Here is a 16,136-nt window from a genome sequence, read left to right on the forward strand (position 1 = left end):
CCTTGTTCCTGGTCCTGGTTCCACCCAGTGTGGACAAACTTCCTACAGTTTAGTTCTGGTTAGATCCTGTGTTAAATATTATGACATGGAACAAAATGTTTGGGAATTGCTGTTGCAGTCTATTAACCTAAAAGCGTGAGAGTAAACACACTAAAAAGGATTTTCATTCCAAACAGAACATTTTACAGTACTGATGTAAAAAAAAAAACATTTAAAAAAACATAAAAAGCAACTGTTTAAAAAAAGTGAATTTTATGTTTGACGGTGGTAGATATTATACCACAACATTACAGTATGCTTACAGTACATATGATTATATTACAATGGTTGTTACCTGGGGGAAGAGCACAATTTACTACCTAAACAAACCCATTACAGCAAGCCTAAGTACAGAGGACTTACGGAATGAGAGGTTCAAAGTTGTATTGGTCAAGAAAGTCAATATCATCTTATACTGTAGTGGTACATTTTCTCATATATTCAGCAGTATAAAAGTATTATCCTGTAGTAGTTTACAAGAATGTACTGCTTATATTGAATGTGTACCAATGTTACTTCAGAGCAGTCTTAGGTTTGTTCTCTGTGACCATCTACCCGTGCAGCTGCGTAAAGCTGGTCTAGTAAACTAGTTTTCCCAATCAGTGCAAGGAAGGCCTTCGTCTTCAGACTCAGACTCCGGCGAGGCCTCCTTAATTCTCCTCAGTGCTTCGTGGATGCTTCGTGTGAGGGCGTCAGTCGAATGGGAGAAGCTCTTTCCATGGCGCTGCTGCTCGGGGCGTGCTCTCACCTTTCTCAGCCGGACTCCTTGCCTGATCTGGGCCAGAATATTGTCGCTGTCAACATCTGGGTCAGGGGCCAAGACCCGGAGCTCAGCCTTTCTCAGGTGAAAACTGCCCCTCTTCAGTGAAGCCAGCACTTCATCCATGGGGGAGCTTGCTGTAAATGAGAAAAACATGCCGTGTTTTATTCTGGCACTTTTAGAACATACACATTTGACAGATGTATGTCATGCTGACCTCTTCTCCATTGTGATGAGTCCAGTGATGAAGTCTTCCTCAGTTTTTTCCTTGCTGTCAACAGCTGGCTGCTATCAAAGAAACGGGGTGAAAAGGGAGCTAGTGAGAGTGAGGGACATTCAGAGTCACTGCGCTTCTGCAGCACGAGACTGTCAGAGGCCTTTTCCTTAGGGACTTCCTGCAGCTGCTCATCTGTAGGTGGCGGAGGAGGTGGAGGTGGAGGAGGAGGCGGCAGGAGGCCCAAAGAAGGAGGTGAAGAGAGAGGTGGTAAAGAGAAGAACGTAGGGGAAGCAACCACCACTGTGGGGGCTGGGGGTAAAGACGCATGACCACAGGTCTCTGGTACAAGAGCAGCAGGAAGTTCTGACCGGACATCGGCATCAGTCTGCACGCTGGCGACCTGCATAACAGGCTCCTGACCTCTCCTCCTTTGATTGAGGCCCATACGCAGTCGGCTAGACTTCAGAGTCACCTGACCAGGATAGCGCTAATGACAAAAATAAGAATGTCACCAAAACTGAAACAAGTCGGAAACTATTACATTTTTTAGCAGAGAATTCCACCTGTCTGAGGCTGCGAAGTCTGTCAAGTGTGAGCTGTCTCTCCTGCCTCACCAGAGCGCTAGACTGTACTTCATCTTCAGTATCTCTCTGAAACAAAACATGTGAGTTTTTATTTTTTATTTTTTAAAGGAATCGCAGCCCGGAGGCTTTATTGGATAGGACAGTACAGGGTCAAGAGCAGGGAGAGACATTCAGCAAATTGTTAGAGCCAGGACTTAAACCAGGGGTCGGCCTCTTTGTAGTGGCTCATTGTCCCACTGGCGTAGCCACGAGTGAATGCCCAAACCTGGAGAAAAACTATCTGTTGTGAAATAGGGCATATTGGAAACTACGATCACTTCTGGCTCAGCGCCGCTGTCATTCCTTCAAGTCACACACCGTGTTCTCTGCGTATATGTGCTCAATACATCTTGTGAATATATTTGTATTCTTCTAAACAGATCAACAATAATATTAGTCAGTTTGAACGTTAAAACTATTGCGGCTCTTTGAGAGTTTTATTTGGTGTGAAATGGTTGGAAATAGCTCTTTGGATGTTAAAGGTTGTAGAGCCCTGACTTAAACCCACGACGCTGAGGCTGGAACAGTGTTGGTGTGTGTGTCTGAGGACGGACTTTATGGAGGCCAGAAACTCGCATGAACAATTAATTTCAAAATATCATGCTGTATATCAATACAATGGAATACTATTTTTAAATATATTAGTTTCTGCTTCATTTCAATAATTGTAACCACTGAAGCATGTCCATTGGAACTTCAGGACAAAGACAATATGACGCAGACTGCTTGGACTCATAAACATGTGGTTCTTACCTGATGAAGTGCCGACTCTTGACTGCTCTCATCAGGGCTAACTTGTCTTTGCTGTGACTTCTGTTTGTGATTGGCTATGCAAATGTCCTTTAGAAATTAAAAGTATTAGAGATTGTCACAGCTTGTTAGTCAAACAATGTGTGTTTTACTCTGTTGTCCAAACTAACCTTTTTATTTTTGAGGTAGACCTTCTTTGCAGTAATACGGCCTCTGCGAGCTTCGAGCTGCCTTGTTTTCTGTTGTAGGACACACAGTTCTTCTTCTCTGAGAGGGGGCGGGGGAGTTGCAGGATCATCAACACTCTTCATGGCATCGGGACTCTCAAAAGCATCATAATACACCACCTCATCCTGACGGTCTGGTAAAACAGAGAGCAGCATTTTCAAAGATCCTCAATATTTGGGACCCTAACCCTAACAATGAAGCCTCCTCACCAGTCATCTGTCTGCGCAGACTCTGCAGCTGCGCAGTGAGCAGCAGCTCCTCACAGCGCAGAACCTCAGACTGGATATCATAGAGCTGCAACTGCAGCTCATAGTACAATGTCTCCAACTCATCTACACGCAACATAGCATCTTCTCCACCGCACAGACTCTGCATCTAGGAAGCAAAGCATGTAGAGCATGTAAAACACTTACTCAGTGTAAACAATGACCATTGCAGTCAATAAACGCAGTCCACATCTTCGTTACTTCAGATCAACATTGTTCATTCATCGTCATCTTGTCAAACTCTGAACTGCTTAATACTCCAGCATCTACATACATCTACAGTAGTTTGATAGATCTTGCTTTATAAGTTGGAGTTCACTAAATTAGTTTCCACTGTTTTAGTCCTGGAAGTTTATAATTGATAAATGACGCCTGGCCAATGAGCTCATCTCTTATCCCTTGCTCACACATAAAAATCAACTGCGCTGTTTATATGCTAAGGTTTTCTTTTAGATGGGCTAAAAGCAATTTAAAAAAATTAGAACATAAGATAATAAATACAAAGAAATTGATCAAAAGAAATAAATAGAAAAAATAATGATAATTTAAAATATATCAGAACGATAAAAGACACAGAGGACTTCCTAACTCACAAGGTGCTAAAAATATTGAAATAAAAGTGGGTCTAAAGACGAGACTTCAAACCGAGTGCTCCCCAGCTCAGGACTGACTCTAGTGAAGGCCTCGTCTCCTCTGGTGTCTCGTTTAGGCACCACAGCTGGAGCTGGCCTTCTGATCTCAGGGAGAGTGTTTGAAAAGTGCTGCAACGATCTTAAATGTTATGATTTCTGCAAGGGAACTGCAATCAACTCATTAATCGTTTACCTCCTCTTTCAAGCCGTGTTTCCTTTGTTCCAAGCAGATCTCCTTGGCCCTCATCAGCTGAAGAGTCTCTCTGGACACGGCGTACTGCAGGCGCTCCATGCGATCCACTGCTGCGGCCCATGCTGATTTTCCAAACTTCTTCTGATCAGCTTTCATCCGCTCATATAAAGCTGCAAACAAACAGCATAAACAACAACACTTATGTGAGACTACAGCTGTTTGAAACAATGCCTCCAAGTAAACCAGTTGAGCTTGAAAGCATTGACTAATTGTAGAGCACAGATTTTATTTTCATTCATGCAAACCCATGCACATGCAAACAGAAAGACAAAGATTTGTTCTGCACAAACACTCACGAAAGGCGTTTCAAAGGTCAAAGCAGTTGGAGAATGTGAGGAAATGCCATTATTTATGTTTACCTTTCTGGGCCCGAGTTGTGGTTTCAAAAAACTTGACAGTCAGGTCCTGAATTGACATGACAGCAGCATGAGCCTTTTTCTGCCACTCCTCATCCTCCTTCCTGAGGCTCTCCACGCGGCGAGGGCCCAGGCGCTCCGTTTCAAGTGATATCTGGGGGAAGGGCCACAAGGTCAAGGGTCAATATTTCATTCTTTCTCTTTTTACTTCATACAACAATGCAACAATATCTAGTGAGGCCAAAGGTATATCGTGGGAGAGTAACTAAAATAACAAGGTACCGCTCGTGCTCTTCTAGTCAAATGTAAGACTTAACACACAAGCGCTGCTGAGGGGCTGAATTATACGCAAATATCATACTGCACCAATGTTCCCTCAGTGACTGTGAACATCTGGACCCTGCTGGACTTTACAGTGGTGTAATAGTGTATGTAAGAAATGTTTGGCCTGTAGGGTTTATTAGATAGAAGAAAGAGGACAGAACAGTGTTCTGAACTGTGAGCAGCAGCCTTAACTAGACTGAACTGTTGCACATTAAACTTGTAGTGATGTCAACAAGATAAAAGTGACTGACTGGTCTGATGATGAGTAGTGTGTGTGAGTGAGTTTTCTCGACGGGGAGAGGACTGTTCACATACCACTGAGGTCATCTCTCATGAAATGTAAGGACGGTTATCAGCTTTCCAGAGTAAAAACATTCTGCATTGAGTCATGAAGGTGGCTGAGAAAATGACTGTGAGAAAGACTCCTCCCTGCTCTCTAAAAGACATAGCCTCATCACGCCACCTCAGCAGAGCCAGGAAGTTTGTCTGACAATTCCTATCCCTCCCAGGAACTGTTCCATCTGTTGCCCTCAGGGGCAATGAAAGTTGTGCCATTCAAGAATGAAAAACAGCATTTTCCCAACAGCTATACGAGTGTGCTAACTTTTTACATGAACTGCCTCCCTTTGTGACATCATCTGTATTTCCCTTGGTCTTGTAAATATTGTCTTGTTTCACTCTTGTCCTGGCAACAGCGAGTTGCTAATTCATTATTTCATTGTTTGATTAACTGTCAATGACAATAAAGGAACAGAAAACACCTGCTTTAAAATAAACCATTCATCACACCATTCAAAGCAAACTGACATGAGCCAAACGTGGCCCCTTCTATGTTGGCAGCCTATTATGTTGCCATTACAACTTTGTGAAGTTCATAGAACCATGAGTATATCCATTTGACCCAGATGCGTGTTTTTAAGAAAATATTCACAAACAAACCTCAGAGAACTTGGTTCAGTCAGTAAGTTTGTTTTTCATCAGTGTGGTGTGTGGTCCAGCTGCACGTGAGGACCAGAGTAGGCAGGAGTTTGGGCGGGACAGTTGTGGGAGGAGAGATGACATCACACTTTAGGGGACTGTAAACCAATGTGAAAATGTAATGCAACAATTACTATGTAAACGCTTCAGTTTGGTCTGAGAAGGACAAGAGTAAAGCAGCAGCAGCTGAAGCTGTAGGTCAGTGATTTATAATTGGTACATTTATATAACAGTAAGTAAAATGCCTCATCAACCACCTTATGCAAAGCTGAATACATGTCCAGCTTCGAGAAAAAATAAAAAAAGTGAATAAATTTAAAATAAACTAGAATGTTATGTTCATACTGTTGTTGTGTGTATAACTGTATCAATTTGAAGTTCATGTAGCCATATCTACTATTTATCTATATTGCTACTATAATAATAATTTTGGCCCAGTGGGATATGCTGCAATAAATCCATGGAGCAGCCACTACTAAAACAGGCAGTGGGCCAAAGGATGAACCCACTGTTACCCACGGTAACAGTGGGTAACAAGTGTAACACAGTTTCTCAAAGCGCCACACTGTAGTCATTATTCATTCACTGAGGCGAGTGATGGACGTGAAGCTGTCAATCTGCGCCATCAGTCCCTCTAAACATCACCACCCACTCACACACGCGCTCTCATTCATTATAGCCTATTGTACATGTTTTAAGAAGAAAGAAACCAACGCAGACAAGGGGAGATCATACAGTATGCATCCACACAGAAAGGCCTTCTCCAGCCGGGGATTGAACCCGGGACCTTCTAGCTGTGAAGCACCACCATGCCTATCATTATTACTGCTCAGAGCACTACATTCCCACTAACCACAAAAAGAGAAAGGGTTATCAGTAGCTGTTTAGCGACACAGCACAGATGTCTAGAATCTCAGAAGTGTTACAAATAGGACAATCGTTTGAGTTAGTCCATAACATTTCTATACATGACGGCTCGTCCGATAATAATGACAGAAGATTAGGGTAAAGCTTTAAAAAAAAAAAGAGGTCTGGCAGCACACCACCACACATGCTGTATTATAATAGTGTGAAACAGTAACTGGAGCTTAGCTTTAACATTATCCCAGAAAAGGAAACCACATTTCTAATTCATGTCTGCCCTCTGACCTGGCAGGAAACAGGACACCAGCACTGTGACACCCATGTGCAACGAGGACCAGCTCACAATACAGTGCCGTTCAGGGAAAAACTGAACTCCCTTTGTTCTTGTCCCGTCATCTGTCCTGTCAGTTACCGTCCAACAAACAGCTCAACTATTTGAGAGCCGGTAGAAAGTTTGCATAAAGATGGGTCATGTTTCACTGTTCACCTGCTCAGTGCGTTTCTATGACACATCCATCAAGTGAACACTTTACTTTTTAGTAACATACAGATACAGGTTTTTTTTATATTGTGTTTCTGAAAACGTGTTTATTCACACCTGCAGGTAAAACCAGCCAAGCAGTAATTAGCAAGCCACTAAAACTGGGCCGCTGCCTTTTTCACCTCACCTCTGACTTCCAGTGAGAGGCACGGCAACTGCCTTTGCTATAAAGCATTCATTTGCATACTTTGTTTTCGACTCGGCAAAGAGCAGGTGGCAGGATCATGACACTAGGGCTGCATGATTTTCACAAAAAAACGTTAAAGTGACAAGTGAAGGGAATCGTGTTTCTTTTATACTGTCAAATAACAACATTCTTGCTCAAATTGCCCCACATTAGAACAATACACAATGATCTACTTTCAAAAGTATTTGGCTTTATGTGGACAGCGCCCTCTTCTGGAGGAGTTTCCTCGACATCGAGTACCCCTGGGGGACAGCCACGTGACTAAAACAAGTCTGGGATGGAATCACAAAGCGTCTATCTTAACACTTTAGAATCTTCTTTATGGAAACTCAGACAAACTTTAATCTGTTGCAGCTGAACCTGAGATAAGAGGCTCCACATTTCTGATTGGTGAACATCCATCACTCAAATGCCAGAAACAGAAGGAAAAAAAACCCTCAGTGTCTTCAGATTAGGTTATTGCAGCAGTCAAAACCTCGATTGCAATTTGATATCGATAAACCTTGCAGCCCTGGATGACTCTATAGTAGTAATGTGCTGAGTTTCACCTCAGGAGCATAGTATGCATGTTTTTGAGAATTTGTCTAAAACATAAAAGTATTCAGACTTAAAACACTACACAGTACACTCCCTGATAACCAACGGTAAGCGAGTAATGCTGGATCAGCAAACCGTGTGTTATGTAGTTTATAGATACAACAGTGACAGATGGTCCTTTTTCTGGACTAAAGCATCAGTGCATCTAGTCCCTGTAAATGGAATATATGACACAGTAGTAGTTCTATACTAGTACTAGACTCAACTGTAGTTAGCATCTATTATCCATCTCCTTCATTGTCAGTTCTCTACTACCTTGTAGAATAAAGCTGGAATTATATTAAAAAAACATTTTAAACATACAAATGTTTGAGTGGCCCCGTCTATATTCAGCTACAAAGAATCTGAACATACAGATCAGACAAGTGGAAGTCAGGAGGTGAATCACTGTGTTACGGTTGTGTCTGGTGTGCAGAATGTAAGTGGGTTAGCAGTTGCAGTAGTAATACTGGTGCTGCTTGTTAAGCTGCTCTGGTCGGGGACAAAGAGCCCCTCTGACTGATCTTCTGCCCTCCACTGCCCCCAGATACAAAGTCATAGTTAAGGCCAAACTAAAGCTCTGCCTTTACTGACTGTTACTACAGTGCAGTAGTAGAGATGTGTTCGAGTGTCACCTTTATCTGTTGTCTTCGCAGCATTGCCACTTCCCTCATGTCTCTGAAAGGCTGGAGCAGGTAGTGGTAAAGCTGAGTGGTCGCCTCCAACAGCTCACTGTAGGCTTCATCCTCTTCAGGATAGACTTGTAACAGCTCCACCATGCTGTTCATTGCTTTGTGCTTTTCCAAAACCTGCAAGAAGCACAATAACAGAGCAATTATTCATTAGATTATTTCCACTAGGTTCCAACAGCCATGTTTACAGATCAACTGGTGACTCAAGAATTGTCTGCACAATGTAAATGTTCTGAAAACAAAAAAGAATGACGTGTTAAAACAAAGACTAAGACAAGACTTAATTGGCCGTGTGGGATGTCAGTAAGTATGATTTTAATAATATGTTTCCAATTCTAAGTAGTTACAAACGGAATGCTGTTCTTGTGATAGAAACAATCAACACATCTATTGTATGACCACAGATTATGCCCATGTTTCATGTCGTAGTAACACTGACCTACTGACTACAGACTACACACAGTACAGTATGCCTCTTCCAATTAATGCTGAAATATGCACATGCAAAGTTGAATGTAAAGCAATGAAACACGCGACATTGCTTGAGGCAAAAGACGTGAATGGGGCTGTTATTACCGGTAGATGAACTTCAGGTTGGTTTTCTAAAGCCCTGCTGAGGGTCTGGGCTGGGCAGACACTGCACAATTCAGCTCGAACACTGCTCCTTCTGTTTACCTTGGACCACGTCTCCATGGTAACCACCACATCCCAAATCCTGCCCGGACAGTCTCCAGGAAAACCCCTGACCTGAACCATCTGATTCCTGCTTTGGCCAACTACAGTAATCCACTGAGCTAGTTTGCTGGACCTCTATGTTAAACATTTAGGCTTTAGTTTGTTCAGTGCAACACATCATTAGTTAAGCTAAGCAGGTCAAGCAACAAATATGTTTGGCTGCATTAAAATGCTTTATTTTAATAACTCACAGCAAAAATGTCTCGTTGAGCATTAGGAACACTGGCATGTTTGTCTTGACTTACTTGTTTTTGTGATGTAGCAAACAACACAATAATCTAGAAGCACATGCTAAAACAATTACCCTTGTGCAGGATAGTGGAGGAGAGTGGGGAGGGTTGGGTCATGGGGAGCAGTGGGTCGCTCAGTGCTTTACAGCAGTGGTTCTCAGCCTGGGGGTCGGGACCCCCAAGGGGGGCAAGACAAATTTGGGGGGTCGCCCCAGATCAGATCATTTAGATAAAATATACATATTTTCATTATCATATAATCTAATGTTTTATTGTAGCATGTGTTTGCTATTTTACCAGAGGGCCATTATTTGTCTGTATAATTTGATGAATTTTATTTCAGCCAATTGTTTTTTTTCGTTGGTTTTTAAGAATTATGTAGGTTAATGTTCCTATTTCTCACGGTGTGACCCGTGCGGGGGGTGACGAATCCCTTTACCTGTTATAATGGGGGTCGCAGCTCCAAAAGGTTGAGGACCACTGTTCTAGGGAACCAACCTTGTGAATGATCCGCACTGCGGGTAAATAACTTCTGTGTGACATTGGTTTGGCCTTAATGAAACAGTCTTGTGTTTTTCTGGGGGTCGCGGCTCCAAAAGGTTGAGAACCACTGCTTTAGAGCTAAAAAGAGAGATCAGGCTAAACTGAGAGCTCATGGTCACAGAGTGCGGTGTCACTAACTGTTCATGAATGCTAAATGGCAGCTGCTTGAAATGTGAGTAAACCAGAGCAACAGAACAAGAACATACCAACTTTTGTAAACTTTTGGTGGTCGGCGAGTCAGCTTTAACACTGCAGAACTTAAACTTTAATTTCCAGAATTAATATGTATAATCTAACCACTAATTAGGTTCTTGATCATTGACTAAATGTCAGGTGGTTTTTGGCTGTAGGTGGAAAAATCTAAAATGTCTGACTGTGGAGGCGTCCATGACATATTCTGGTAAAGTCCCAAACGAAGAGTGACTGAAGAAGTGCTGGATGGTCTGTTATTGTGGATCTTCTGTTTTGTTTGCAAACCTAGATCTTATTAGAACCAGAGTCATTAATCCAGAGACCGTTGTTTCCATGCTGAGCTCCCCTTTATCGGACGTACAGACAGATCTGATACGTTTCCTGTAGATCTTAGTGGTTATCAACTTCGGTAAGTCAAGTTCAGTAATGACCAACACTACGGTTTACTGGGTTTTGTTTCAAAAGATATAGTTTTCTATGTTTCATGTTTCAATATTCTAACTTTTACCAAATTAACAATAATAATTCTATAAGATATCATCCGGTCATAGATAAATATTAGTTTGTCAATCCTTCAGAATAGTGACCCAACCCTCCACTTGGTCTTTGCAATAATTTTAATGTATTCAGTTTCTGTTGACTATTAAAGCCTCTTAGGTTAGAGTTCTTCTTTACTCATGGTTCTGGAGAGTGTTCGTACTTAGTGTCGGGCCAAGATGTTGAAAGCCTTGGCCTTCTGCGAACTGCATTTGTGGTTTCTGTGTTCCACATTGTTTTACTGGATACTTTTGTACAGCTTTGCCGTGTTTTTGTGGGGATCTGTGTATTTTTTTTTATTGCAGAGAGTCATAATGGTCCTGAAGAAAACAGCTTTTTAAAAGTAAACAGCTAGCTTATCAGCTAAACCTATTTGAGACCTAAAAATGTCTTCTTCTGAGACACTGAAGAGGCACCAAGAGCCTTCACACCTGCAGCACAGAGGAGGCGTCACAAGAGGAGCTACAGGAAACAAAAAAGGGACAAACAAGGAGGTATCCGGGCGAGACAGCTAAGCCACACATGCATTGCCTTCTATTGTTCTGGCTAATGGACGTTGACTGGAGAACAAAACAGATTAACTGCTAAGCTCTTCCCAGAAGATGGTGAAAGACTGTCGTGGAGCAGAGGGAGCTGCACAGGAGGTGGAGCTGACCAGTGCAGGACACCACGCTCTGAAACAGGGACAAAGGTAGCGCTGCACCGTTTCAGAGGATCAGAGGAGACTGAAGGCAGCCAGCCAGGTTTCCTTCAGGTGCTACGATTTCCCTGACCTCCAAAAACATGCGGGTCAAGTTGGCCCGCAGAGGCGGTGCGGCTCAGTCACAGCAGCTCAGGACTAACACCTGAACACTATGTCGTTGTACGCTTATACAATGACAAATAAAGCACTTACTTTCTTACATAACTTAAAGCTAAGAAATGTCTTATGTGGCCCAACCCACCCCACTCTCCCTACTTGTGAGCATTTGCTGCTCTGCCGCAGGAAGGTGTGAAAGTTAGGACTTGACTTCTTGAAGGAACAGGCCCCTGTTTGTCCACACCGAGATATGTTCTTACCTGAGCTTAGACGAGTTGATGTGTGCCTGTCTTTGTGCATGCGCTCAGTCATTCAGTCAATTCTCTGCGCAGATGCAGAAGTGCTCCTAAGGTGTTATTACGCCTTACAATATAGCACCCTTTTTATCCACTTAGAAAATCGACATGTTTAATTCTGTGTGACTAGACTTGGATCGTGTAAGTACTCATGTAACCGTATTTAAGTATGAAAAATGTAGAAGAGCTTGGTCGCTTTTAACTTCATCCCTGTTTGGCCCCATAGAGGAGAGGCTAAATGCTAACAACATCTTTGGTCTTTTTGCGTGACTGAGCGCACGCACAAAGACCAGACAGTTACACATCAACTCATCTAAGCTCAGATAAGAACTTATTTCAGTATGACCTGATCCTTTAACTAGCTCTCGCTTTTTATTTGAAAACATTTACAGGGTCTTTAATTAAAAGAACCCCACATATTGTGCAACACTTACCGCTTTATAGTTTATATCGAGCGAGGTCTGCAGAATGATAAGGAATGCTGTAGTACGGTTTGTGCAGCCCTGTCATCAAGTCTTCCAGTTTGTCTGCACTCTTAGCTATTCTGGTGCTTTTCAATTAAAGTGTCTGCATAGATGCCATTTGAAAAACACTCTTCGAGCAGACACCGGTAAAATGCAAAGACTTAAAACGGAAAACCTTTCACTCTTTCAGGAATGAATACATAATAAAACACGGTCGTCACAGAGTATATTCTGTAACACAGCTTCAAAAGGCTGGACAATGCTAATACATGAGAAGATTAGACTTTGCATTGTATCTAATTAGCACAGTCACTAATCCAGACCACTAAAGCTAGGGTCTCCTCTCCAGACCTTCAATAGCTCCTCATGTTTCTACATAAGCCTGATGAGTACCGAAAGTCACATTTATAGATGCACATAGAGACACTTCCACTAAACCGGAAACATTTTTAAATCTTACCTGAGGAGGTACTTGGCGTGAAAGAAACAAAGTTAGCTAATCATCGTCTAAAAAAAACAAAACAGCTAATAACAGATTACATCCTGACAGCTAGTCAATTATTTTCCAATAAGCCTCATCATCGCTCTAAACCAGTGTTAATTTCGTCGACTAAAATATTTAGTCTTAATTTTAGTCAAAGTGATATTTTTGACGACTAAAATTGGACTAAAACTAAATTAAAAGTTTCTCATGAGACTAAAACTATGACTAAAATGTCCAGATATTTTAGTCGACTAAAATAAGACTAAATAAAAATGAAAAGGAGAGACTAAAATCATCCAAACGTCTATTGAGCGTCTGAAAGAGCCTCAGATCATGTAAATTCTCTGTTAAAGGAGCAGCTCTGAGTTTTGTTCATGTGGAGCAGCTCCATGAAGCAGAGGAACAAGAAGAAATATGATTATAATGAATATCATCAATGCAAAGTCGACTAAATTCGTCTTAAATTTAGTCGACTACATTGACATGCAATTTTAGTTGACTAAACTTGACTAGACTAAAATTGAAAAGTTTTTTTTGACTAAATCTCGACTAAAATTAAGTTACATTTTAGTCAAAAGACTAAAACTAAAATAAAATATGTTGTCAAAATTAACATTGCTCTAAACTAAGTTAAGAGTTGGTGATAATGATGCAGGAGCAGGAACAACACGAGGAACCAGAAATCCTACATGGCTTGTTGTTTATTAAAAAAAGCTTTATTTCACTGCTCAAAATGCCTCCACTACATATTATTTCTTACCGATATCTGAATGATCTAGTTGTCCGTTATCTAAATATTCCTGAAAATGACTGCCCAGTCCTCGTCCGGTGATGGCAGATTTTGTTTAAACATTTGAAAAAGGAAATGACACATATTGAATAGCACTAAAGCAGCTACGCGTGGCCTTGCGTTTCACTGGAAGCAACCGTTTGAAAGCTGATGTTTTCAAGATAAACAGAATCTCGAAAAACAGCTGCGGAAACAACCAACTCCACCTTTAATTGTTCTGTGGCGTTTTCCGCGGAACTCCCTCCATGTGTTCAGCCAACTGCCATGTGATGTCTGGCCTGAGAGGATCATATTACAGCCATGTGAGTGTGCACTGTGCAGCAACAGATGGTAGATCACAGGGGGGGACAAAGGAAGAGGAGGAGAAAGAGCTGCTGTGGCCTATAATAGTCTAAAGGTTTCAACTTTAAAACACATTTGTTGTTTGTTTTCTCAGGAGTGACCATACAGAGACTAAGTGTTTATCCTCATAGCACACATTTATAGTATTTAAGGGGAGACACTACAGGCAAAACTTATTTTTTTCAGTTTTCAGGTTTTGGGCCAAATTGGTCTCTGAACATACAAGCTTTCACCCGGAAACAGAAAATATGCCAAATCTTCACAATAACATGTTTAAATATTGCGCTGATTCAATGTTCCCCCATAGGCTTATATGGGACAATGCAATTTCAAGGGCCTTTTTCTCAAAACACATTTTTCTGTCATTGTGGCGACACTATGTCCACGTCAGTCGGACCTAAAGACTTCAAATTTTCCAGCCTTGGACTGAACAATATTTGGAAGATTTTTTCAGAGGTGTTTTTTTCTTATCTAATCCCTAGCCCCATTTTTTTGAGTTTTGAATGTCAAAAAATAAGGCGAAAATTAATTTTTTAACACATTTTTTCACTAAAAAACTGCTTATTTTAAAACTAAACAAGAAATCCAAAATCCCCTCTGAAAAAGTCTTGGCAGCTCATTTATCAATAAAATGAAACAACAAATTTGAATGTAGCTCTATCCATTATTCAGATTTCGTCGGCAAAAAGATGGGAAATTTGGGGCATTTTAGGCATAAAACACCTTGTTCTTATATGAAAAGATAAAGTGACAGAAAACTTGCAATGCATTTTTTCCTCACATTTATGCCAGTGATTTACAGCAAACGTTTCAAATTGATATCTGTAAATATACATTTTTTCCCTGTTCACCTGCAGTGTCTCGCCTTAAGTCGAAAGGTAAGTACAGAACGTGTGTCTGCTGCATAAACCAGTCAGAATAGACATTATGTTTCCACAATCAATGAATCTTCAACATGGATGTGATGGAGGGTCAAAGGCTGGACAACCTGAAGTGGGACAGTCATACAAACAAGCCAAAGCAGGACACACATAAATACCTTCTGCATGCGTGTCTTGTTCCTCTCCAGAGCATCCTCGTAGCCTTTTTGCCGAAGTTCACTGAGGCTCTCGTAGTACTCCTCCGCGTCGTCGTTCTCCGAGAAAAGCACCTGAGACAGGATCTTCCAGCCGCAGGTGTCGAGGGCATGACCCAGGTACACCTGCAGTTGGTAGCACAGGGCGTCCCTCTCTCGCTGCGACAGGGCTTGGGCTCCGAACACCACGGCCCAAATGCCGAACTGCTCCTCTGGGAACAGCGGGAGACACGGCTCCAGGTCCGAGTTGACGGCGCACAGCTGGAGGTGGGCAGCGCGCAGGTCCTGGAAGGAGAACAGACCGGCCCAGCTGAAGTCCTCGAGCCCGCAGGCTTCACTCTCCTCCGGCTCGACACCCACAGGCGACAACAACCCCTGCATTTCCACGGGCTCCAGGATTTCCATGTCCACCGATTTGGGGGCGACCACGATGTCCCAGGAGCCCATGCTGTGATAAACGTGCTCGGCTGTTTTGGAGCGCGCGGCTTTGGGAGGCGTCTTGTCCCACGAATCGCCTTTTGTTGATCTGCCTTTTGGGAAGGAATGCGGTCTCGTTTTGGCCTCTTCATCGGTGCTGGGTTTGACTCCATTTTTGTTGTGTTTCTCTGCCACGGAGGCGCCGTGCGCAGGAAGCGAGTCGACGGGGCTGCATTCAAGCAGAGGGTCCTGGAAAGTGCTTCTCCTTTGCACCGTTCTGTTGTGACAGGTTATGGCAAACTTTCCCTCGATGTCATTCCAGGCCACGATGAAAACAAACTTATGTCTCTCCTTTTCATCAAAGACTTTCGGTCGGACGGACACCCACTCCGACTCCAAGTTATCCTCCATGGTGAATGACATTTCATCCAGCCAATAAAAGGGACACGTAGATTAGCGTTAGCCACAAATCCCCTCGGATCCCCGGGCTAAGGACTGATGTTAGCACAACACAGAAGGCCCCGGACGAAAGCTCGGCGGTGCTGGCGCGCGTGAACCGTCCAGTGACAAACGCTGACGAAACAAAGATGTCCCAGCTTTGTTTGCTGCCCGAGCGCGGATGAAAAACGAGGCTGTCTCCTCTCGCGGACGTCGAAGAGTTCAACATTTATTCCACGTACAGCGCGATTAAAAAGGCATATAGTGCTCCCTGGCGCGCGTGTCACGGGCTGTCATCGCCCCCGGTCGCCCGGTTCACCTGAAACCACTTTGGGGCTGTCCGCGTCGCTCTTTGTCCGCTCTAACAAAGCGCTGCGCCGCCGCTCGCCTTTCGGAGTCACGTGTGAGCCTCTGTTTACAAGCAGTCAAGGTACGTGTTGTCAAATCCGGGGCGGGACTTAACCCTTCCCCCAAGTGTGTGGCGTTCAGGCTCTGTGCGGAAACTGCG

General features: G+C 42.8%; 1 protein-coding gene across 1 annotated transcript; it reads right to left on the minus strand.

Moving 5' to 3' along the window:
• Positions 1-254: 254 nt before the first annotated feature.
• On the minus strand, positions 255-16,042 carry jmy (junction mediating and regulatory protein, p53 cofactor). Its single transcript, XM_079582957.1, has 10 exons — positions 14,738-16,042; positions 8,230-8,403; positions 4,128-4,278; positions 3,709-3,878; positions 2,827-2,992; positions 2,560-2,750; positions 2,393-2,479; positions 1,580-1,666; positions 1,017-1,503; positions 255-936 (listed from the first exon to the last, which is right to left on the minus strand). Exons 1-10 carry the CDS (start codon positions 15,611-15,613, stop codon positions 626-628), a joined length of 2,700 nt encoding a protein of 899 aa, XP_079439083.1. The 5' UTR covers positions 15,614-16,042; the 3' UTR covers positions 255-625.
• Positions 16,043-16,136: the final 94 nt, after the last annotated feature.

The sequence above is a fragment of the Gobius niger genome (genome assembly GCF_951799975.1).
Source record: "Gobius niger genome assembly, chromosome: 2".
In the NCBI taxonomy this organism is placed as follows: Eukaryota; Metazoa; Chordata; class Actinopteri; order Gobiiformes; family Gobiidae; genus Gobius; species Gobius niger.